Source organism: Neofelis nebulosa, chromosome 7 (genome assembly GCF_028018385.1).
Source record: "Neofelis nebulosa isolate mNeoNeb1 chromosome 7, mNeoNeb1.pri, whole genome shotgun sequence".
Lineage (NCBI taxonomy): Eukaryota > Metazoa > Chordata > Mammalia > Carnivora > Felidae > Neofelis > Neofelis nebulosa.
This window is the reverse complement of record NC_080788.1, coordinates 39,762,154-39,787,944: the sequence shown is the minus strand read 5'-3', so window position 1 is coordinate 39,787,944 and position 25,791 is coordinate 39,762,154. Positions and strand designations below refer to the sequence as shown.

At 51.8% G+C, this 25,791-nt stretch overlaps 1 protein-coding gene across 13 annotated transcripts in view; it reads right to left on the bottom strand.

Annotated features, from left to right (window-relative positions):
* Window positions 1-25,791, bottom strand: part of MEGF11 (multiple EGF like domains 11) — a 358,279-nt gene that overhangs the window by 176,200 nt on the left and 156,288 nt on the right. For all 13 annotated transcript variants that reach the window (XR_009264051.1, XM_058737313.1, XM_058737317.1 and 10 more), the window contains exon 5: window positions 6,443-6,535. Coding sequence is in view for 12 of the 13 variants with exons in the window: in XM_058737313.1 (XP_058593296.1) it covers window positions 6,443-6,535 (93 nt within the window). In the remaining variant the exon portion in view is untranslated. The remainder of the gene's footprint in view (window positions 1-6,442; window positions 6,536-25,791) is intronic.

Here is a 25,791-nt window from a genome sequence, read left to right as displayed (position 1 = left end):
GGCCACTTTAGGAGCGTGGGTATATTTCCGAACTGGCAACTGTTTTATTTTAATCTGCAGGGTTAACTGAAAGCCAAGGCAGCCAGGGGTCCCACCCACCATCCAAGAGAACAAGGTACTCCCGAGTGGTGGCCCAGCATGGTGGGCCATGGAAGTAATGCCTCGCGCCCAGTGTGGGGTGGTGGGAAGGTCTCATCAGACAGTAAGATGCTGTGTAGCGAGCTTTTACTGTCCTGCACTCTGTCCCCGCACACGGATGGAACAAGTTCAGTGGAGTCCAAGGATGGGGGAGATGGTGGGGAAATGGAGAGGTCTCTCAGGCCCCCCCCCCCCCCGCCCCTCTGGGGGAAGCAGGGCGCCTGGTTGGGTTGGGCGTCCGACTTCCACTCAGGTCATGACCTCACGGCTCTTCAGTTCGAGCCCCGTGTCAGGCTCTGTGCTGACAGCTCAGAGCCTGGAGCCTGCTTTGGATTCTGTGTCTCCTTCTCTCTCTGCCCCAACCCCCGCTCTCACTCTGTCTCTGTCTCTCAAAAATGAATAAATGTTAAAAAAAAAAAAATTAAAAAGAAAAAAAAACAAACAAACAACACCACACTAGAGCCCGGAACCCGAACTGCAAAGCATCACGGGATGGGAGGCAGAGGGGCAGGGCCCGGGAAATACAATAATTAAATAATACAATGAAGGCTTAAGTTTCCAAGCTGATTCTTGGGTATCATTTGTAAAAGTTAACAGGGCATATTTAATTTAGGAATTGGCTCACGTCCTTCTCCTTACAGCCGAAACCTCATAAATGAAATATACTGGATCATTGCCCAGTGCGGAAATAAAAGTTATGAATAATGTTTCTATCTCAATCATTGTCAGCGCTTTAATATTCCTAATTACTTTAAAAAGCTAGATATTCAATATAGGAAAACTTTTTTTTTCTTTTTATCTCCACTTGTGAGATTAGTACAATTTAATAACAGTCGCTCTTTTGTCTTTATTCAGTGTAAACTGACATTTCATCCTTTCACTCTTCATTATTATAGGGGATGGAGGTTTATGACCAAGCATGGAGCCACTCCATTTCCCCATATCGGTCCATCTAACACCTTGGAATTCTCCGCAACAACTCACGTGTCCGCCCCCCAGGCAAATCAGCATCACCTCGCTTTCTTTATGGAGCAGAGAGAATTCAGTCCAGGCCTTAAAGAAATCAGGCTATGGGGTTCTAAGTCCAGAAAAGAACAAAAAGCCTCCCACCCCCACCCCAGTACTAGATAGATCTGTCCCCTTCACAACTGTCAAAGTCATAAATCCCTTGGCAGCCACAAAGGGCAGGACAGGGCAGGCAGTAGGATGATGGATCTTTATAACCCTCCCTGCCACTTCCAGGAATTTACCCTAAGAAGAAACCGGGACAAATGGGCAAAGATAAATGCACCAGAAAAATCACTGTTGCATTTTTTATACAGGGCCACAGTCCCTTGCCCACAATCCAAAAATCCCTAAGAGGTCCAAAAGAAAATTGTTTTTAAAGTTCGGCACCAAAATTCATTTAGAGGCCAGATGTGCACGGAAATGATTTGTGGTTATATATTGTCTCAGTGTCACTAGATGCGATTAGTCATATATCCCTTCAGAAATATTACTATGTTTCATCCCAGGGTGCTGCCAGGACACCACTGAGGCTATAGGTCATATATGTATAGTCATCATACATGTTCCTAACCTCTGAAAAAACTGAAATTCTGAAATCGACAGGCCCCAAGGATCCTGAACAGAGGATGGTGGGGTCTGCAGTAGTGAAAACCCCAAAATGACTTAAATGCCCATCCATGAGAGACTGGTCACATACATCTGGTAATCCATAGAAAGAAACTCTACAAAGCCCATTAAAAATTTAAAGGGAGAATCATGTTTATTGACAAGGAAATGAGTGCATGACCTAAGTTAAATTTAAAAAGCAAGTTCCAGGGGCGCCCGGGTGGCTCAGTCGGTTGAGCGGCCGACTTCGGCTCAGGTCACGATCTCGCGGTCCGTGAGTTCGAGCCCCGCGTCGGGCTCCGGGCTGATGGCTCGGAGCCTGGAGCCTGTTTCCGATTCTGTGTCTCCCTCTCTCTCTGCCCCTCCCCCGTTCATGCTCTGTCTCTCTCTGTCTCAAAAATAAATAAAACGTTAAAAAAAAAAAATTAAAAAAAAAAAAAAAAAAAAAGCAAGTTCCAGAACAGCACATACACATGATCTCATTCATAAAAGTTGTATCCAGATCTAGCTCTCCGTGCAACTATGTAGAGAGAGGACAGGAAGGGCGAACACCCAATGCTGGAGGCGTCTGTCTCTGGGTGTGTGTGTGTCTAACCTTTCTGTACGCTTCTGGTACGGTTTGGATTTTCTTTTTATTTACTGTATTGTATTGATTGTATTTTACTTTTTATTTTTTAATGTTTATTTTTGAGAGACAGAGTGTGAGTGGGGGAGGGGGAAGAGAGAGACAGACGGACAGACGGACAGACAGAATCTGAAGCAGGCTCCAGGCTCTGAGCTGTCAGCACAGAGCCCGACGCGGGGCTTGAACTCACAAACCACAAGACCATGACCTGAGCTGAAGTCGGATGCTTAACCGACTGAGCCACCCAGGCACCCCTCTGTTGTGTTTTTTGAGAGAGAAAGAGGGCACAAGTGAGCAAGGGGCAGAGAGAGAGAGAGAGAGAGAGAGAGAGAGAGAGAGAGAGAGAGAGAGAGAGAATCCCATGAGGGGCAAGGAGAGAGAGAAGCAAGGATCACCCAAAGTGGGGCTCGAGCTCACCCCATGAGGGACTTGAACTCACCAACCGTGAGCTGAAGTCAGATACTTAGCCGACTGAGCCCCCCAGATGCCCTGGATTTTCTTTTTAACGTGAACAGGTATAATTTTATAATCAGAAAAACAAGAATGATGCTTTCCATTAAACAGAAACCAAAGCTTCCCTGCAAGGGTACCACACATACAGACATGCACACGGGCAGCTCCCATGCAGAAATCTCCAGAGGTACACACTGCACTGACCGGGACACCCATCCGCAGGGGCCCGGGCCCCACAGAGACCCCAAGGCACGCTGAGGCAGACAGGCATCCAGCGGCACACTAGCAAGCACGTGCAAATTGCTTGCAGTACACCTAGTCACAGTTCGTGACCCGCAGCGGATTGATCTGTCTGCACAACACTATCTCAGGGACACATCTTTCAAGCAGATCCTTCTTTCCTCTGTGAGCAGCACTGTTTTCTCATCAAAGACCGATCTCAACCCTAAGCTGTATTAACAGAGGTTCAGGATCCAGAGGAAGAACATAAAAATTAAGAGTTCAAGTCTGGGACTCAGGTTTTTGCTTGCTTCACAGCCCCGGTTTCACCATGTACCAGGTGCGAGCCTGTGGAAAGTTCTTTAGCCTTTCTGTGCTTTGACTTTCTCATCCATAAATAGGGCTCATAACCATTCCTCTTCCATAGGGTTGTGAAAATTAAGTGAGAAGAATACCTAGTGCATAGTAAAATTCAATAAATAACCTATTTCTATTATTCTTTTTTCCAGGCAAGCCTATGTTGTGTGGTCAGACCCAGGAATGATAGTTCAAGAGGAATAAAGGCCACAGCCAATGGATGGGGAAGGCAGATCAGACCATGTAAGGAGAAACAAAAGAGTTTGGAGAATAAAAACCTGGGGAAGGAAGTGATTGCTATCTCTAACACCCAAAGGGCTGACCCATGGAAGGGAACTCTGGTTTCTTCTATGTAGCCCCAGTGGCTATTACCAACTACTTATTTCTTTAATGTTTATTTATTTTTGAGAGAGAGAAAGAGTTTGAGCAAGGAAGGGGCAGAGAGAGAGAGGGAGATACAGAATCTGAAACAGGCTCCAGGCTCTGAGCTGCCAGCACAGAGCCCAAGGCGGGACTCAAACTCATGATGAGATGATGACCTGAGCCCAAGTCGGATGCTTAACCGACTGAGCCACCCAGATGCCCCCTATTATCAACTACTTTTTTGAAGAACATCTTCCCATACACAGTCTGTGGCCTTGTTCACTGATCACCTTGGGAGAAATTCCAGACATGGCTGGGAGAGTCATGGCGATCCATCACCCTGCCCTGGGCTTTACCATGAGCGAGAACTGACTGGTGAAAGCTTGAGACAGGTTTCCACTCAGTAGAAGGGGAAACTTTCCAAGAGTCAGCATGTGCTTTCACTGGAGGCAGGGAGCTCTTTGTTAATGGAGGGACTCAGGAAGGAGTCAGAAGGCCCTTAGTGACATCCAAGTATTCAATGCCCTGAGTGACTTTGAAAGTCAGAGTCTGTGAATTCCTGTCCTTCAGTGCTGGTTCCAGCAGAGGGTTGGAACCCATCTTTCGGGGCCTCCTCCGGGCTCAGTACTACGTGCCTTCGAGTAGACTTAGGGGGTGGTGGCTCTCCAGCCCACGAACATGGGTTTAATTGAGGAAACAGCTTATGGGTTGCTCGGCACCAAGTCTGATGACTGAATCGGGGGTGGGGAAATTGAGCAGTCCAATTTTGTACTGGCAACTACCGAGGCCATTTCCCTGTATGTTACACCATACCGTATGTTGGTACGCTGTATGTTACCTCCAACCTGCCCAGTCCTGTTAAATCGACTGCCGCCTTCTTTCCATTTCTTTCACCAGACAGAAACCCTGAGAGAGGCAGACCATGTCTGAAAGACCTGTCAGGGCCCACCCCGTGCCCAGCATATAGTAAACACCAAACACACTTAGGCTGATTGCCGATGGTGGTTTATATGCACTCAGGGCTCCTGAGACTCAGGCTGTATTTCAACCGCCAACAGGCTGCCCTTGACATTGTAATCCAGCAGCAGCAAGCAGACCTGTCCCAGCAGGGTTCACCTAATCCACGTTAGCTCTTCATCAAAGATTCATGGTAAACAAAGTTACATAAAACAAAACATGGACGAGCACAAGCCGGGAAGAAGCTCTTGAACATTTTAGCCAACATGTTTCCTGTTTGTTCACAGAAAGACTAATTGGACACATTTCTTTACCTCAGGAGACTCTCAGGTTTACTTTCCGTTGTTTGGAGGAATCCCTGGCCCACCTCAAAGCAGGGAAACAGGTGGCAGGAGGAGACCACTGTGGTCACTGGAGGCCCAGTGCATTGCAGAGAGTCTCCTGAATACCCCCAGATTCTGGCCCCTCCAAGCCAAGATAACCACCCAGGCTCAAAACAAAACCACATCTAATAGCCTTGCTGTGGAGTATATCCTCATGCACTGGGTAGACAGAGAGGCTCCAGTCAAAGCCTTTGGAAAAAAGAACTAGAACTAGATGTTTCCAACCCAGCAGAGCCAGTGGAAAAGGGAAAGAGCACCACATTGGGCCAACATGGGCCCACCTTTCCCCTCTTCAAGTTTTCATGACCATTGCAGCTGTCTGTAATGGGACGGGGAATGGGGAGGTGGGTCCCAAAGACAGGCAAATACTGGGGGTTAGATCCCCAATGGATCTGCTTAGATATGCTATTGTCTCAAGTCACAATAAGGAGGACACTCTACCCCAGCTCAAGGCAGGAAGAAAACTGGGCTTCAACACTCATCGAGGCCTGTTTGAAAATCATAGAAGACCATAATGTGGTCCAACCATTGACTGCAACCTGTGCCAATGGAAAGAGGGTCATCTGTGAGAATTTAGGGGAAATGAGCCAGAAGAGCAGGAGTGGTCTTCAGCTGGGGTCTTGGCAGAGGACTCCCAGAGCAGCTGCTGGGTGTGCCCCACTCCCTCGGTGGCCAGTCCCACAGCAGAGACGATGCCCTGTAGGTCTGTCCCAAGAGTGTGTGTCTCACCTAGGTCTGTCCCAAGAGTGTCTGTCTCACCCCATCCTATCTAGGAAGCCTTCTCCAGAGAATATGAACTTTCTACCCAGAGAAATGCAGGAATCCAGTGACCCACGCCCTAAGAGTCTCATCCTCCTACTTTTGGGGACACAGAGGTATCCCAGTGCCCACCAGTCTCATGAATTGGTCCCTCAAGCTTCTGTGAGCACCCACAGGACTTGGCCTTTAAACCAATGAAGCTGAGGACCAGGCCTTCACCACAATCCTTGACCCTGTGGGTCTGCACCCTTGGGTGGCATCTCAATTTCACACCAACCCTTGAAAGACCATATCTAGAAGTGTTTCAGCAAGCCAGAGTTGTACAAATACTCCACAGTTCCATACAAATGTGATGCACAATGCCCCTCCAGACCCCACAAACCATTACCCCCATGCCCCTGGGGACTTCTGCCCCAAGTGACATCAGGTAAACTGCAGGTTTCCCTCCTCCCTGATGCTCACACTCGCCTGGGCTGCCCCAGGCCAACGCAAAGAATTCAGCACACACATGGCACGGCCCCTCCCAAACCAGAGCCAAGGGACCCCTCCTGGCCCCAAAAGGCCCCAGACTCACCGCTGGAACAGTCGGGCCCTCCCCAGCCGGGCTCACAGTGGCAGGTGTCCGGGGAAACACAGCGGCCGTGCACACACTCTTCCGTACACAGGGCTGCAGGGGGCCGGGAGAGAGGGAGGAAGAACAGGAACAGACAGTGAAAACCAACCATCTGGTCAAAGAGCATAAACCACTTTATAACGATCCCCTGGGGCCCAAGGATGCTCAGAATGCATCACTGGCTTTGGGGGAAATCAAGCTACTCCTGACCCCAGTCATTTAATTAACTCTGAAATGGATCCAACAGGAGTGTGCTTCATCCCAGCACACTTTCCTTCCTAAAAGGAAACCCAAGCCTGAGAAATGGAAGCCCTAGCTTTTCAAGAACATTCTGTCCAAGATTTAACACTTGGAGACCCTCCACAAACCCCGGCCCTAAACCCACACTCCTGCTCTCTTTCCCATAAGCTCAGGAAGTGACTGGTCACATCCATCTTCGGCTTTCCCCAGTTTCTTTCCACAAGGGCCCCGAATTGTATCAGGTTGCCTGAAAGGTAGCAGGTTCCCCCCACCTTCTGCTCTCCTCCCCAAATGTCCCTATTTTGGGGCTCTCAAATGTCAGCAAATCTGCAAAGTACACAAATGCTAAGGAAAAAGCAACAGCTAATTATAAGAAAGTAATTAAGAGAGACATCTACGATGATGATAATTGTAATTAGAAAGTGTCTGGCAATTTCTTATCATGCAGTCAAATGCTACAGCCTCCTGAGCCGGGAGGCAGCAGCAGCAGCAAACTTTCCATCAACTTCCTCCAGTGCCGAGAAGGCTTATTGGCAGCGGTTTGAGGAAGGGGGATTATTTCTCTCTTCCTTTGACATCCACATTTTCTCAAGGTCGTCCTTTGCTCCTGCGAGATCTGCCCCACCATCTAATCCATCAGTGAAGGATTACAGAAAACCCCCATTTGCCACCCAGGCCAATTTTGTAAGCTCAGGAAATCAGCAGCTACCATCGACCCTGTCAATTTCTTAGACGGGATCTAGATGAACTGCTTCTTTCTGACAAGCAATGAGAGAGACCTTCTCTCTGCCTGGAACTGGCCTGGGCTGGGGGAGCAGGTGGGCCCCAACGGGGAGCTCTGAGGAGCAACCACTGATCTCCAAACACCCCCTCTATTGCCACGTCCACTGCCTGGCCTGGAGGTCCACCGAGAGGCCGCTGCCAGGTTAGACAACAAAGTCCATTTTAGGGCTGGTGTGAGGTCCCTCCGGCCCCTCCCCAACACGGATGCTGACCCTGAAGCTGTTGCCTTGGCTTTGCCCAAGCCCCCAGAGGAGTCATTTCAGATGCCCCACACACAGGTCAGTGGTCTGCAGTCAGCCTGTCCTCTACAAGCCCGGCTATGGTATGTCTGGGGAGGGCCCTGGCACCCAAGTCCTTCTCATTTGCACAGGTGGCCTTCAGGGAGGGTTCTGGTCTGTGAAGATCTCCACATGCCCTTGCTTGGAGCTCCAGAGGATGGCCAGGGCCGACCAGTTCACCCAGTTCTCACTGGGGAACTGGGCTGGCCCCTGGCCCCAGTGACCAGCTCCACTTAAGAGTCACAGTGAACTGCTCACCCAGCAGCTAGCAAGACTTCATGGGCCACTCCTGCCGCCCTAGCTGTCTCTCCTCCACCGGTCTTTCCAAACTCAAATGGGTCAATGTGCCCAGAACACACTGGACACCAGATGTCCATCCCCAGGCTCCCCCTCAGAGGCCAGCACCCAGCCCAGCCAGCTCCAAGCCCTGGCCTCAGCTGCTCCTTTCCCCCATCTGCATCCCCAGAGGCTGAGGCTCCAGCATGGTCCACTGCTGGGCCCCTCAGCCTTCCCGCAGACCCTCCCGTCAGCTCGTCAGATTAGCTCAAGACCCCTCCAGCTGCTTTCTGACTGCACAGAGCAACACCTTGATCCCGGGGGGCTCTGCCTGGGGGCGGCGAGGGCAGACAGGGAACAACGAAACTCTAAGCATCAGGGCTAGAAGAGACCTCAGAGAAAATCATGTCCAACCCCTTCATTTTAGACCCGGAGGAACTGAGGCCCGAGTGTTTGTGACCTCATGGATAGCGTGTGGTCTCTTGACCAGGAAGGAAGGACTCGGGGATGAGCCTCCTGAGAGGGAGGGGAGAGGTGCTCAAGGCCACGGACCTTCACCTCTCACCCAGCTGGATGTCTCCCTCTGCCCACATAGCTCAGGGGCTGGGGGAGCCAGCCCAGAGGGACAGCACAGGGTGCTGGGGTTGACCCCAAGGAGGGTGAGAGCTGAAGGCAGAGGCCAGAGAAGCTGCTTCCAACACACTGAGCCCCCCGCAGGGGGTGCTGCGCAGGGGGCTCAGGGCAGCTCAAGGGCGGAGGGAGGAAAGACGAAGTGTCCTGCTAACCCTGGCCTCTCTCTGGCCCTTCTCCCTCTGGAGACCTGAGCACAGGCCTACCTCCTGTACCCTCCCCCTCGCTGGAAGGGTGAGGCCTTCGGGGGCTCTGGGCAAGCCCCACACCACCTTTTCCCTTGGCCTCTCCCCAAAACCCCAGGAAGCCCTAGGAAAATCTGTCGAGCACCTACCCCATCTCAGCCCTGTATCCAGCACCGGCCCCCAGTGACCCCATGTGCGGAGAAGAGCGCCCCCCCGCCCCCCACTCCCAGTGTGGCTGCTGTCCCTGTGGTCCCTCAAGACCACATTATCCCCTGCCCCTCCTCATCACCCCGGTACTGTGCCTGGGCTATCTGCGTGTCAAAACCTCAATCCGTTCATATTTCATAGGTGTCGTTTAGACAGTGTCGCTTGAAGCATGAACCATTGATGGCAGAGATCCAAGGCTCAGACAGCCATATTTGGCGATTGGGCCACTGTGTGCTTATGGGCCTGGCGGAGAGGGCCCAGGACGTGGGTGCTGGGAGGACAGTCTCCTGAGGAGAATGGAGGGGAGACGCATGCTCCTCCCTGGGGCGGGGGCACCTGACTCCTACCCTTGACTCCACTGTGGCCCAGAGGTGGACAGCCCCTCTACAGACGCCTGGGGCTTACACAGCAGCCACTCCTGGAGTGAACAGGTGCCCGAAGTTCTTTCCGACCCCAGCCCCTCGTGCCAGCCTCTGTCTAGGCCCTGGGAGGGGCCGAGTTAGGCTTCTGCCACACTGGCCTCCCTCTTCTCTGCCCCGTGACTCTAAACAGGGGCCTTTTGTTAAGCCCCTCTTTCCGTTGCTGTTGGGGACAGGGAAGCAGAGGCTGGCCGTGACATAGGCCCACGGTGTGACCGAGGGCCAGCCACCTTCCCTGAGCCTCTGCTCCCTCAGCTTCCCACCACCTACTGTCCTGCCTCTAGCATCTGGGGACTGGAGGCATCTTTAGCGAGAAGCAGCACAGCACAGTGGTCAAGAGCAAAGACTGCACCAGAAAGCCAGTTCTGGGCCCAGGGATGCCACTTAGTAGCTCTAGACCTCAGGCAAGTGCGTACTACCTCCGTGTCAGTCCCCATCTGTCCAGTGGGGGCCAGTGACAGGACGGGCCTCAGGCTGTGTGTGAGGATTATATGAGTTGACAAAGCACCCAGAACAGTGCCTGGGGTATAGTAAGTACGGTAGGAGTCTTGCTATTGTTATTTAGTAAGGTGTCCTCAGACCCGAGGCGGGGGTCTCCACACACAAGCTGTCCCCCTCACTCTCACCCTTCACGGAGTCCCAGGACACATGGGGAGGGCTGCAGGGATCTGCTGACAATCCCTGATAGGGGATGGTACGCTGGAGGGCACCCCTGTCTCCGCCCCTGGTGGGGAGGCCAGGGTGGTAGGTAATGTGACGACCTAGGTTTCAATTCCCTATCTGTCAATTACAATTACAGGACGATAAGCCAATTATCTAACCTTCCGTGCCTCAGTTCCTTCATCTGTAAAATGGGGATAATAATAGTACCTAACTCGTGAGTGGTTGGCAAAGACTTAATGAAAAACATGGAAAGTGCCAAGGCCAGCGGCTGGCACACAGACACCAAATCTCTAGTCCCTGCCCCTTGGCTCTGGCTGTTTCTGGCCACAGGGGACCAGGGTGACTGGGGGTCTTGAGCACCAATGGTGTGGGGTTGCAGGACAGCTCCAGGAGTGAGGAGATCTGGGTTTATTACTATCCGCATCTATCTCAATGATATCAAACATCTCACTTTCCTCTCCGGGCCCTGCAGCTTTACCTATAAATTGAGACAAGACCAGATGAGGTCTGTAAAGTCCCATTCAGCCATGAATCATCACGAGCTATCATTCTGCCCACACCCTCCTTGAAATGCCTGGATCACTGCCACTACCCTAGTCCCACTTCCTGGCCCCCAAGCCCCATCCCCTTTCTATGGCCTGGTAAACCTTAACATCACAGGGAGCCTGGTTTCTGTCCTTCATCCCTTTGGAAACGGCACTGGACTAGGAGGCAGGAGACTACAGCGTGAGTTCGGGCTCTGTACTCCTGCCATATGACTCTAGGCAGGTGGCTTCCTCTCTCTGGTCTGTAAAACAAGCAGACTGCAACTCATCACCCTTAAAGTTCCTCTACTGCTCACAGCCTGTGACGCTTCTAGGGCTATTCAGGCTCCACCATGTCACCTCACAGCAGCTGGAGGCTCAAAACACTTCCACTGGGCTCCCTAGCCCTGGGTCACCAGGGTCACCAAGGCCAGGCATAGCCTCCATCACCCAGCTCTACCGAGAAGCTAGGGAGGCTTCAGACACCCAGTCTGCACATCTATGGAAGGCGAAATGTTTTCCCACCAGAACCCCCCCTCTCCACACAAGGTTCCCCTGACTGACCCAGCCCAGAGAGGCCTCTTCTTCCACCGAATCCCATGACATACTGTATGTGTGTATGCGGGGGGGGGGGGGGGGGGGGGGGAAGGGGGGACAGGGGAGGCAGTCGGTGGCACATAGTCCACTTGGCCGCCTGCCACTTCCCCCTTAGCTTGGGGTCATTTGGTCTCCCCAACTAGACTGTGAGCCACTTGAGACTAAATCCAGAGTCTTAAATATCCCCAGACCTCCCGTTGGGTCATACTTTACAGATGCCCTATGCGTGGCTGGTGGTGACTCTTTTGAGTACCTGTCCTTTCTGAGGAAGGGACATTAACAAGCCCGGAGAAAAGGATCAGGATGTAGAGGGTGTGGACCTGTGATGGTCATGTGAAGGTTGGGACTTGTTGGGAGGGCGGGTACCGTGTTGTCTAGCTTGGAGAAGAAAGTACAGGGTGGGAGGCAGGTCACAATCCGCGGGGCAGGCTGAAATGCTGAAGAGAAGCGGGAGCCGTTCTGTCCCAGACAGAAGAGGGATCCAGGGGCACATGTGACAAGGGGACAGATTTCAGGCTAACCCGAGGCAAGGCTTTCTAACACCTGAATGGGTTCAGCAGTTCGAAAGGCTGTTTCTATAGGTAGGGAGCAACCTATCGCTGGGAACATTCAAGCAGAGCACAGAGGACCCTACAGAAGGGAGGGGTCGGCAGGCAAGCTGGCCCTCGAGCCAAATCCTGCCGGCTGCCTATTTCTGTGAATAGAGATCTCTTGGAGCACAGCCATGCCCATTCACATACATATTACCACGGCTGATTTTGCACTACAGGGACAGAGTGGAGCTGTTGCCGCAGAGATGGATGGTCAGCAAAACCTAAAATACTTACTCTCTGGTACTTTGTGAGGGGACAGGGCCCTTTTGCTCCAGAAGGTTCCCGGCTGGTGGGAAGTCAGACTATGGGACTCTAAAGGTGCCTTTTGCCCTTCTATTTTTCTATCATTGACTCACTCCCAGGTATGATCACATGGTAAAACAAAGCCCAAAATGTGCTTAGGACACACCCGATGATGCCAAGCCTCCTTTTTTAAAGTAGTACTCTGGGTCCACGCAAAGGAACAAGGGCCCGTCAAGCTGCGAGGCATAACCTTCAGCAGCCACAAATGCTCAGCTGGCACTCTACTGCAGTCTTTTCTTCCCTCCCGGGGCTGGGGACAAGGACTATGGATGATTTAGTGACCCCTCGTGTTGCCACTTATGGTCTTGCTCAGGTAGACACTGGTAACTGCAGTCAGTGAGAAAAAGCCAAGTGATGAGTCCTTTCTTTCTGCCAGGCGTTGAATTTCCGTTGCCCATTTCCATCCTGGAGGCAGGTATAATTACTACTCCATTCATAGTTAGGAATCTAGACCACAGGAAGGGCTAAACGATTTGTGCCAATGCCCGTAGCTACAGTGTAAGACAGGTATTTCTCAACCTTGTTTTCATGATCAACCACTCCCCTCCAGGAATCATTTTAGACATTTTGTCCTTAATCACTCTCCCGACATGAACTTTTCATACAACACATATACATGCAATACATACACAGATACACAGTGCATTTGTGCTTTCTATGCAAACAGACTAAGAACCAATTTTTACCCCCTGAGAATGCATGTTCTCTATCTGCCCTTCCAGATCACTCTCAGCCCTTCTGTGCCTCTCTCTGTGTCCCGAGAAGTAGATCTCTGTGGACTGCATGGGCTTCCTTGCCCTCTGGCTTCTGGATGGGTTTGGCCAATGGGAAATACCAGCAGGAGATGGAAGGGCAATGGATTGGCAGTAGTGATGGGCCTTTGCTCTACAGCTCAAGGTCTTGGGCGGGGGCGGGGGTGGGGTTCTTCCTGCCCAAGCATGGAGTGGCTCTTCTTGGCTGCTAGCCCTAAATGCTCTGTCATTCCTTACTGGTTTCCTTATCCCTCCCCGTGCCCTTACAAATACAGATCCCTCCCCCCATCTTGAAAGTAGAGCGTTTCTATGAAACCTTTTGTAAGCCAAAACAGCATAAAGCAAAAAAGGAATTGCCATTAATTTATATGAAAAAATTTCGCCACCCCCCCCCCCCCCCAAATAACCTCTTAGGCTTTTCAGATACCTTGTGACACATCCTGCTAACAGAAGCACAAAATTAAATTGAGATAAAACACAGATGCTCCAACACAATTCAAAGCTATGCAGGCTTGATGCTAAATGTAGCTCCTGGGGAAGGATCCTGGTGGGGTCACTCTTGCTGCTCAGGGTGCATGCTCCCTTTATAACCGCTTGCTGCAAAGCAAACGAGGAGTGCTATCTTCACTTGCACCTTTTTTTTCATGAAAGTAAAAATCCCCCATGGATTTCTCTGTGTTCACAAAAACAGGTAGTAATGTAGAAGTCTTCTGTAAAAGCAAAATGGTTCAACACACACTTTCAATAAGTGGGGGATACCTGCAATCGCTTTCTTAAACTCTCCTCGGTTAACAGGCCATCTGTTTCTTGCCAGAGCCCTCAGTGATCCAGTGGCCAGGCCAAGGTTTGAGCCCATAGCTACGTGATGCTAACAGGCCTGCTCTCATCCGCGTGCTCCATCACCGCCTGGACCACAGGTGACATAAGTAAGTTCCAACACCAGATCCGTCACTAATATAGTCCACTTTCTCCTCTGGGTCTCAGTTTCTCTGTGCAATGAAGGGGCTGAAGGACAGGATCCAAACGTTCCTTTGAGCTTTGGGAATCTAGGGCTCCACTGCACTGGGGATTGGCTTTTTGGCATACTTTGATTTATACCAAGCCGGAGAAGACTCCATTCCACAAAGGCGGGCACAGAGCTTGCCACGAAAGAAATGTATCGAGATATAGATATAAGGCCAGAACATCCGTCCTGGGGCAGGGGATGAGCCCGTATGAGGAGCCAGGACCCAGCACAGGCATCTTGGCATCAAGCAAAGCGGTCTAGGCAGATGTGGGGTCTCTTCTGCAAACAAATTGCCGAGACAACACTGGCCCTTCCCTGGCCGAGGCTCCCAGTCTGCTGTCCCTCGCTCACGGTGAGCCCTCTGAATCAATTCTCACTCCTATTAGCATTCCACCCAAGACAACCCATAAGTCCCTGAGGCGTTCGTGGTAATATATTTTGCCTGGTGGTTTTCAAATGGTCTTACTAGTTAATGGAACTATAAAAATTACTTACATGAAAAGGTCAAGATAAATAAAGACAACTTCCATGTTCCCTGGCCAACTAGGCTGATACCCAGCTAGGACAAAAGAGGGCTAGGGAGCCAGGGAAAGGAGGTGGTAGCCTCCCAGAATTCTGCAGCATATGGCTTCTGGAACTTCCCCCAAACCCAGTGTCCCCGGTGCCCCCAGGCACATTGATCCGTCCTCCATCAACATTCTTGGCAGGAGGAGCCACAGATCAGGCTGTCGTTTGATTCTGCTTAGAAATAAAATGACCTACATCCAAGTGGGCCCAAATGCCAATTCTCAAGTGACACACTTAGCATGAGTGATTCTGCCACACCTAAGGTCATGTGACATGTGGGAGCAGGTGCAGGTGCCTACATCAAGGAGGCCACCAAAGAGAGTTCCAAAACAATTCATCATCCCTTTAAAGCTACCAGCACCAAGTCCGGTGCATGGCCAGGAAGAGTCAAAACAGCTGGTCCTTCCTTCTAAGCACATCTAGAGTCTGCTTTGATTGGCTGTGGTCACATCTGGCTCCAAGATATAAATAGTCAAAAAAAAAAAAGAAAGAAAGAAAGGAAGGAAGGAAGCATTTCACCTGTAGGGCTGATATTGGGAGCCAAGAGCTCTTCTTGTCTGGAGTCCGTAGGCCTGCTGGTCCCCCTTCTTCCCACTGGTGGGGGGCAGGGGGCACTGGGAAGGCTCACACAGGACTCAGACAGGTAACCAGCGGTTTGCGGCCCCCACCCAATCTGCCAAGCCGGCCCATCTTAATCTGGTGGTGTCTTTGCCGAGTTTTATTCTTTGGCAATCTAGTGTTTACCTAAAAGCCTGGGTCCTTGTTCTGCCACTTATTAGCTGCATGTCCTTGAGCAACACGTCTCGTCCTGAGTTTCCCCATCTATAAAATGGCTATGGACTTAGACAGTTGCTGCAAAGAATAAATGAGTTAAGGGGCACCCGGCTGGCTCAGTCAGCTGCGCGTCCAACTCTTGATTTCAGCTCAGGTCATGATCTCACGGTTGTGAGATCGAGCGAGCCCCTTGTCGGGCCCTGTGCTGACAGAGTGGGGCCGCTTGGGATTCTCTCTCCTACTCTCTCTGCCCCTCCCCCACTTGTAATTGCTCTCTTGCCCTGTCCCTCAAATGAAGAAGAAGGACGAGAAGGAGAAGGGAGCTAATTCACACAAAGCACCTAGAACCAGAGGTTAGTTCTAACTGTTGCTGGTTGTTTCTTGTTTTTATGCTGTTGTCATTAACACCCCTCTTCCCAGGGCTGGCCAGGGGAGCTGGGATGCCACAGCCCCAGAGCATTCTTAGGTTCATTTCCAGCTCAAAGAATGATAGAGGGGCCTGAGTTAGACCTGAAGCAGCTTCCTCATTCACTGAGGCAGGGAGGTGAACATAGCCCTGGGAGCACGGCAAGTGCGGGCACTGGGGGCAGGCAAGGAGGCCCCAAGGTGCAGCCTCAGCTCACTGGTGATTGTCATTGTGATTTCAGGGGAGAGAAGCCTGGAACAAGAGGAAGCCACAGTCCGGCTGCCAGGCCCTTCCTCTCCTCGAGGACCGTGGTGGTGCTTCTGGGGGCAAACGTGAACTTGGGTAGGGGCGTGCTCCCCGTTCCTGAGCACCCTCTACTCTTCATGCGCATACCCACCCACACGTGCATTCACTTGACAAGCGTTTATGCGGCACCTGTTGGGTGCTGGGCCCCCTGGGCAGGGATTTACCCAGACGAGTCCAAAAGGCAGAAATGGCCAGGCCCTGCCCTGCCCACGGGACTCCCAGGCGGTGAACACTCCTCCTGCCTGCTGTTGACCCTTTTCCCTCAAGGAGCTCCTCTGGCCCTTAGGAGCTGGGGTGTCCCCTCAGGGAGTTGTGCACAGAGGGACTGCACTCAAATTCCCCCAGGGGCCAAGACCGGGAGGAAAGGCAGAGAACGGACTTGGGAGCCAGGCTGTCTGGATTCAAGTCCTGGGTCTGCCACTTCCTAGTTGTGACCTCAGGCAAGTTACTCTACTTCTCTGGACCTCAGTTTTCTCATCTGTAAAGTGGAGACAAAAAATAAAACTAAAAAACTAAAAACAAATAAATAACATGGGGAGAATGGCACTCTACCTCATAATTTGGTTGCCAACTCATCAATACAAGGAAACTGCTTAGAACACTGCCTGGCACATGGGAACTTACCTATTTTTTTTTTTTTTCAAGGTCATCTCTTCCATTCCCCCGCCTCTGAGCAATCACTTACTCCAGAAGCATTTCCTAAGCTGTGCCCGATCCCCTGCTGGGTGCTGGGAATACCGTAAGCAAGTAAGCCACAGTCCAAGCGAGTAAGCCACAGTCCAAGCGAGTAAGCCACAGTCCAAGCGAGTAAGCCACAGTCCAAGCGAGTAAGCCACAGTCCAAGCGAGTAAGCCACAGTCCAAGCGAGTAAGCCACAGTCCAAGCGAGTAAGCCACAGTCCAAGCGAGTAAGCCACAGTCCAAGCGAGTAAGCCACAGTCCAAGCGAGTAAGCCACAGTCCAAGCGAGTAAGCCACAGTCCAAGCGAGTAAGCCACAGTCCAAGCGAGTAAGCCACAGTCCCCGCTTCCACAGTGCAATACTGAAGCCAGCACCTGAGCGCGAGGGCGAGCAGACAGGGGGGTGGCTGGGTAGGCAGGTGGGGGCACTACAATGTCTCTGGTGCCGAAACCATAGCCAGGTCGGGGTGCAGGACGCGTGCCAACAAATGGGAGGCGATGCTGTTATGTTGACAGGGGAAAGGCTTCACCGAAGAGGGGATGTTCGACTTGACGTTCATTCATAATACCTTTACTGAGCACCTACCATGTGCCAGAGACTGTATCTGCCTTCCCCACGCCTACAGACTATGAGGATTTTGCCTCTTAGGGTTTTCTGCTAGGAGAAAACTTCCTGTACCTTCCTTCTTCCCATCTCTCACCTCTCCAGCCTCGACCCTCGCTCCTGCCATCTCTTCTTTGGCACATGGAGTATCTGCTGGTTGTGAATGAGCCTCTCTACCCCGGGCCTTCTTAGAGCCTGGAACCCATCTATAACCCAGCCCTGCAGCTCTCTTACCACTCCTGGTTACCCTTCACATGAACTTGGACGCCACTTCCCGCAGGAAGCTCTCCCTGACTGCACTGCCCACCCCTCTCCCTGCTCCTACAGCATCTGGTATGCCCCCATAGGGCACAGAACTGACTACTCTGTGCCACTGGTCTATCTCCCATAAATTCCACAAGGGCAGAAAGAACGGCCCTCTGTTGTTCATCTTTATGTCCCCTCGCCTCACATGGTGCCTGACCCACGGCAGGTGTTCAATAACTAAATGTGGAATGAATAGGTGTCTGAATCTACGAAGGATCACTCCCCTTTCCCTTCATCCTGAGCCCTACCTGTCTCTAAAGTGGGCCACACCAGTCTGGTAGGGGTTGAATACATAATTCAGCTAAGAGACCAGGGGAATGCCAAGTCCCAAATCATCTCACGGTAGCCTAGTGAAATGCTCTTTAGAAAGATTCCAGTAACTCTCCAGCTAATAGATAAGAGCTGTTCAGCAAAACCCAATGAGAAGGATTTCAGTCTGGGGTTTGGGCCTCCCGCTTCTAGCCTGGAGCCCTGAGGGCCATCAATCATTAAACGTCAGTATCAGACGGCAGACTCCCCTGGGAACCTTTCTTGTATCTCTACCAATCACCCCAAGATATTAGCCTGCCTCTCATGGCTTGCCTCAACATGGCTTAACTTTTTTTAAACATTTTTATTCATATTTGGAGAGACAGAGTGTAAGCAGGGAAGGGGCAGAGAGAGAGGGAGACACAGAATCCAAAGCAGGCTCCAGGCTCTGAGCTGTCAGCACAGAGCCCGACGTGGGGCCCAAACCCACAAACTGCGAGATCACGACCTGAGCCAAAGTCAGACGTTCAACCGACTGAGCCACCCAGGTGCCCTTGGCTTCACCGTTAATAATTGTCATCAATTTGCCAACTCGTCAGGATGTCCCTAGCGGGTTTCCACGTAGAGCAATCCTGTCCAAACACTGGGCCTGACAAAAGCCCCAGTGTGGCTGTCAATTCCCTTAATCCATCCTGTGGGCCCGGCACCTGCTGGTGGACGCTCCTGATGCTCTCAGCCCTCCTCGCTTTGTAAAAGATTTTCCCGGCCGAGCTGTTCAAACCACCAATACTGCATTCTTACATGCAGCAACAGCTTTTCAACTTGTTAATGATGTTGGAGCATACGGCCTGAGTCAGCAACGCCCAGCGCACAACCCAAGAAAATCTTTCTCCGGGTCTTTTTTTTTCCCCATTTGACAGATGCCAGGCTTACTCTAGAAAGACACATTCCAACTGATTGATTTTTTTTCTTTGAGAAATTGATCCTCATCACCTACGAGGAAAGCAAAACATGAAGCTTGTCGAGTTGTTGTTTTGTCTTTTTTTAATGTTCTGATTTAAAAATCAGTCCCCTGGTTCTGCCTTGCAACTTGCCTTTCCTGAAGGAGCCAGCCTCTTCTCGTGGCCACACGTGACACAGTCCCAAAGGAGGGGGTGCTGGAGGACGGGCAGATGGAGGACAGAGAGGCCCCGGGGCAGACGCATGTGATTAAGCACACGGGCTTCCGGATGCACAGACTTGGGTTCAAGTCCTGATTCCTCCACTTAACTAGCTATGTGATCTTGGGTCAAGTGAAATGACCTAACATCGCAAAGCCTTGGGTTCTTTATCTGTGAAACTGGACCAACGGCACTGCCTAAATAAAGGGTGCTGTGGGGGACTCGCTGAAATAATCAAGCAGTTGACAGAGTGGGCTTCTAGCAAGCGCCCCATAAATCCCAGCTCTTACTACCATGATTGGTTTTAGAGGAGGCAGCCCACATGTGATACCTGAACATGTTGAACCTGGGGACTTCAGCAGACACTCTGAACCACAGCATCTCAGAAGGGGCCAGGGAACTAGAGTCCCCCCTTTCACCTCCTCATCCAGAGCTTGGAGCCTCTCTCCTACACCTCATGCCAAACTTCTGCTGAGATGCCTCTACCAGCAGGGAATGCAGTCACTCTGCCCCAACCTCATTCAATTGCATCCACACCGGCAAGCGAAAAAGGCCCTCTCCAACCTCCGGGCCTTTGCACATGCTGGATTCCTTCCTGTAGCCACCCTTCCCACTCCTCCTTGCCTGGCTAATACATCTCTCAGGTCTCACCCTCAATGGTGCCCACTTTAGGAAGCCATCCTTGATAGATAAGGTGCTCCTGATCTGTGCTCCCCTAGCACCTGCCCTTCCCCACCAAAGCACAGGTCCCTTGTTGCTGTTTCACTTGTTCACGGTCTTCAGCACTGGACCAGGAGCCTCTGAAAGCAAGTCCTCAGGGCCCAGCACAGTAGTGGCCTGGAGCGGGAACTCAAGAAACATCTGCTGAACCTACGAATGAATGAATCAATGAAGCCCCGTCCATGTATCAACAACTCTGATCACTAGAAAGCTTTTTGCTTCACTGGGCTGAAATCTGCCTCCTCGGAGCTTGCCCAACTGCTATCTTGCCCTTCCCTGCCCCCCAACCTACGTCTCCTCCCGATTCCCCATAACAAGACTTCAGGGAGCTCTTCTCCATCAGAATGGAAGCAGATCGGAAACAGAGTGACAGGACCCCACAGAGCAGAGTGGCTGGGACCGAAGGTGCCCACCCATGGAGAAGTGTCCTTCTTTCTGTCAGAGTTAGTCTTTTGTCCTGGGTACTGTAGCCTGGCTGCCACCACTGACCAGCACAATGAAGCCCACCCAAAGCATCTGAGCACTGTCATTGCCCCTGCCTCTGGCAGCGAGGAGCCCGTGGTCCTGCTGGTTTCACATCTCCTCTCAATCGAGAAGCTAAATCAGGAGCTACTTAGCACCACTGATTTAGGGCTTTAATAAAAATAATGCAACAAAGTGAATAGGAAAGGCAGCTGTGAAGGTCACGGTCAGAGCTCCTCCTAGCAGACTTCTGCCTTCCCTGCCTGCGTCTCTGCCCAGCCAAAAGAGCCCTCGATTCCCTTGCAACCCCACAAATGAGAATTGGTGCTTTTATGAAATCAGTCCTCATCACAGCCACATCCCTTTACAGCCCAGGCTGTATCTGTTTCTCACAGGGCCGTGTAGGGGTTCCCTGCCACCTCGGGAACTTAACCCTTCTCTCTACAAAGACCCTGGCCTGAGAGGCTAGAGGCCTCTGAATGTGCCCCAGCTCTGTGACTGATTCACTGCGAGCACCACTCACAGCCTCTGCCTGTGCAAGGTGGCTGGTGACAGGGTGAGGCAGCCGTTCAGAGCCTGTGCCACTGAGGTCCTGTGAGTGGGGGTGGGGCACGGGGAGTTTGCAGTGTTCCCCACCCCCAACCCCTACCCAGGCACAGAGACTTCCACTGGGACCCAATGCCAAGCCCAGAGTGTTTCCTTACATTCTAAATGAGTCTATTTGAACACCTAATGCTTTAGTAATAAGGAGAAAATGTTATTTTTAAGTGACCTTTTTATTTTTAAAATCACTATGGCCTGTCATACAGCTTCTAAGTGGCAAAGCCAGGATTCCAGCCAAGGGCCCTGCAGGCCGTAGCTGGCCCTCCTCTCGGCTCCCCCATTCGGCCTCTTGAGCAGACCCAAACCCGTAGCAGGTGAGTAAAGGGGCAATGCTCCCATGGGCTGGGTGAGCAGGGAAGGCTTTCCAGAGGAAGAGAACACCCCCCCCTACTCCCCATAGGGTGCATAAAACACCTCGCCTGGGCAGACTGAGGTCTCAGAAACACAGCCCCCACCTGCCCTCGCTTCTGACTCCAGTGGTCAGAGCAGGGCCATGGGCCTCTCACTGCTCCCGGGCAGGACCTGCCATCACTCTGGCCCTGGCGACTTGGGTGGAGGGAACACACATCCCACCCTGACCCTCCCAGGCTCTCTCTGCAGGATGCCCCTGCCCTTCGCCCCCTCTCCCACACTCCCCCTCCCCCCTGCCCGTGCCCTGCAGCAGATCCCTCAGCTGGGGTGGGGGGGTGGAACAGCTGAGATGCAAACAGGCAGGGAGGAGCTCTGTTCTCCCCTCAATAGTTCACCTATAGGCCTATCTCTGTATCTCTGGGGAAAAGCATCACCTCAATATCCTTGCACCTGAGTAAATGACAAACGTGAGGGTCATTTACTGCAATACTGTCTAGGGTAGCAAAAACTTGGAAATAACCTAAATGTCCATCCATCCACAAGGGCAAGGACAAAGAAATGACGGCACAGCCACACCGCAGAATACCTTACAGTCGGAAAAAAAAAAGGCACCAGACCCCTCCTCGTGTACTGATAACATACACAAAGCTAGGGCCAAAGGGACAACAGTAAAGGCAGAGCAGGGTTTAGAAGATTCTGCCATCGGTGTAAAAATGAAAATGCGTTGGAAAAGAAGGCATGTATACATTTCCCTAGATGTGCATAAAATAGCTCTGAAAAGACACACAGAAACTCGCAACAGTGGTCCCTTCCAGGAAGGCAACGTGGGAGAAGGGTTTTCTATCGCAGGCCCTTTTGTAGCTGTTAAATATTGAACCAGGTGAAATGTGTTACCTGCGCAGAAAATAAATACCATTAAAACTGAAAAAATAAGACACACCCATGCCAAAAGTTCTGGTTAACATACAAAAGAATCCACTGGGAGAGGAAACACGTGACTGTCACACTTACTAGCCCCAGGTGAGAGTGACAGCTACCACAACGGAGCCCTGAGCCAGTGGGACTCAGGAGCAGTGAGTTTTGCAGAAGGTTTGAGTCAAGGGGCCAGGAACTATGTGCAGCTTGGTTCTCCGGCTGAGTTAGGGCCTGGAAGTCACCTTTGCAGCAACAGCTGGGTCTCTCTCACCCCCAGCCTGGACGACAGCAGGTTCCCCAGCGCCCCTGCTGTGCCTGGGAGGGGGTGCGAGGGCTGCCACTGGCCTCAGCACAGCACCGGGAGACCCGATAAAACACGATGGCACGACGGATTCCTGAGGTGGCGGTTACCTCTGTATCACGCTGAGAGCAATATTGATTCTTTCAAGTGAGACCCTGGTCCTCCCTCCTTCCAACTTTTATCAGCCTAATCTGGTGAGATGCCTCCCTTCTCCAGGCTCCTTCTGTCTTCCTTCCTCTTTGTGTTCTCTCCTTCTCACCACCCCGCTCCCCCCCCCCCCCCCGCCACCACCCCCTCACTCTCCCATCTCCACTCTCCTTCTTAACTCATCAATTCACAGCCCTGCTCACAGGCTTCCTTCTCCCCTTCATCTCTGTGATGCTCTGCTCATCCAGACCCAGTCACCCCAGCCCTTGGCAGGGATGGGTGGGGCAAAAGGAGGGAGGGGCTGAAGCATGGTCCCCCCACCTCCCCAGGGGAGCCTGCAGGAAGGAAGCTGAGGGGCACCCCCCTCTCACTGGTCAGCTGCAGCCCTTGAGAGAACTCTGCTTTCCAGCACAGAGCAGCGAGCCCACACACGATCACCTTCTTTGGGTCCCTGTCCCCCTCCCTCTCTGCACCCCACCCTCGAGCAAGCTCTGCCTTGGAGTGTCGGACTTCCTCTCCCACTTGCTGCCCACTCACCTTTCCACCTTTTCTTTAGGGGTCAGCCCATGACCCTGCTCTTGAGGCGTCCGGCCGGGAACCCCAGCCGGCAGGGAGGTGGCACGCCCTACTTAGTATCACAGTTCCGGTGACACCCGGCTCCTAAATATCTCAAACTCCTTAAAGGTTGGGACAGATCTTCTTCATTTTTTAAATTATTATTTTCATTATTTTTTAAAAATTTATATCCAAGTTGGTTAACATATAGCATATTAACGACTTCGGAAATAGAATTTAGTGACTCATCATTTACAGATAACACCCAGTGCTCATCCCAACAAGGGCCCTCCTTATTGCCTAGTGCCCACTTAGCCCATCCCCTGACCCCATACCCCACCAGCAACCCTCAGTTTGTTCTCTGTATTTAATAGTCTCTTATGGTTCGTCTCCCTCCCTGTGTTTATATTATTTTTGCTTCCCTTCCTTTATGTTTCTCTGTCCTGTATCTTAAATTCCACATATGTGTGACGTCATATGATATTTGTCTTTCTCTAATTTCGCTTAGCATGATACCCTCTCGTTCCATCCACGTAGTTGCGAATGGCAAGATTTCATTCTTTTTGATCGCCGAGTAATACTCCATTGGGTATATACACCACATCTCCTTTATCCATTCATCAGTCTATGGACATTCGGGCTCTTTCCATACTTTGGCTATTGTGGATAGTGCTGCTATAAACATGGGGGTGCATGTGTCCCTTCGAAACAGCACACCTGTATCCCTTGGATAAATACCTAGTAGTGCAATTGCTGGGTCGTAGGGGAGTTATTTTTAGTTTTTTGAGGAACCCCCCCCCCCCATACAGTTTTCCAGAACGGCTCCACCAGTTGGCATTCCCACCAGCAGGTGCAAAAGTGCAACGGGTCTTCATCTGTGCCCCGCTCTCTCCCCCAACCCCAACCTGTCACCAAGCACAGTATTTCCAGAGGAAAGCAACTTGGCAGGCATATGCAGAAAGGAAGGAGAAAAGGAGAAGGAAAAAACTAAAGCAAGAACAGATTTCTGCCTCTGAATTTTCCAAGCATGTAATAGTTAGTATTCATCTGGCACTTCAGCATTTCTAAAGCACATTTATGTTTGCCATTTCATTTGCTTTCACAACTCCCCTAAGAAGTAGCCAAGAATGGGGCGCCTGGGTGACTCAGTCTGTTAAGCATGTGAGTTTGGATCAGGTCATGATCTCACGGTTCGTGAGTTCAAGCCCCACATAGGGCTCTGCTGTCAGCGGAGCCTGCTTCAGATCCTCTGTCTCCTCTCTCTGCCCCTCCCCCTCCTCCCTCACCCAGCGTGTGAGCGCGCTCTCTCTCTCTCAAAAATAGACATATAGAAAAAAGAGAAAGAGAGAGAGAGAGAGAGAGAGAGAGAGAAGTAGGCAAGACAGGTCTGTTATTTCACTCACTTTACATAGGGGGACAGCAAGGCTTTAGAGACATGAAGGTACTTGCCCAAGGTCACCCATACCAGGGCTAGCTCAGAGCCCGATCTCCCTGCTCCATGCCCCTGGACGCTGGCACGGCCTCTCTCTTTGCCTGGAACATTCTCTTAGAGCAGCCGGCATGATCAAATATCACCTCCCGTAGAGGGCTCAGCTTGCAAGCTAAGTTATCAGCCGCTGGAGGGCAGAGACACCTGCCCACTGCTCCTTCCAGTGCAAACACGTAGCCCAGAGCCTGGCCTTGCCCAGTGGCCAGGCGACGGTTGCTGGTTGCTGAGGGCCCTAAGGCGGGCCTTGCTCAAGGCCCAGCGACGAGGAGTTGTGCCGGGAAGGGGGCCAGAAGCCCATGCCTCACGCTGCGGGGTGAGCCACAGTGCTCCTGCGAACCCACGATTCTAGAAACCAGAATGCCTGAAAAGGCAGGGTACTTCTTTTCCCCCGGGGTGGGGGGGGGGGCAGAAAAGTACAGGAAAAGTGACCGTTCGGCCTTTAAACACATAAATAACATTGCTTCTTCTATCCCCCGTCCCAGAGCACCCACCTACAGAGGGCATGAACGGCAGGCACTCAACAAAATGTCTTACTGAAACAAGAGACAAAATCGGGCCCGGAGTAGTGCTGTGCGGGTTGCCATGGAGTCCGACAAGCCATCGGAAGGCAGCGGTCAGGGCCGAAGCCCACATGCTTCCGTGGCTCCCTCCACACGCACGTGCAAACACAGCCCCCGGCACCTGCTCCGTGTTCCTCCAGGGCCACACAAAGGCCTCCCGGAAGAGACCCGGCTCTGGGACTTGGGTGAGTGCTTCTCTATGCCCCAGTTTTCTCTTCTGGAAAAATGAGGCGGATGACACCATCCTGGCTGGAAAGCACACAGATAGAATAACAAGCGTTCTGCAGAAAAGACGAGGTGAGGTGGGCCCTAGGGCCGGGGTTCCTGTGTTCGCATTTCCATTCCGCCCCTAGTAGCTAGTTACTAGGGCAACTCAGCTGCCGGCTGCTGTGTTTCCCCTCATGCCCTTAAGAGCAAGCAGCTGGCAGGCACTACAGGTAGGGGTGGCCTTGGCCTTGGCCAAGGGGGAAAAGAGCAGTGTGGAAGATAGCCTGAGGACAGGTCTCCGTTAGCAGAGCAACCGTACATCTTCCTAGCACTTTACAGTGTGCAGAGACCCTTCTTTCCCAAGGTCATGCTTTCCTGCTCCCCTCTCTACTTGCAGCTTAGAGCCAGGACTGTTAGGCGTACACGGAAGAGAACCCCAAGCAGCTCAGAGGAGGCAGGTAACACAACAAATGAACAGCAGAGCCACAACCGGA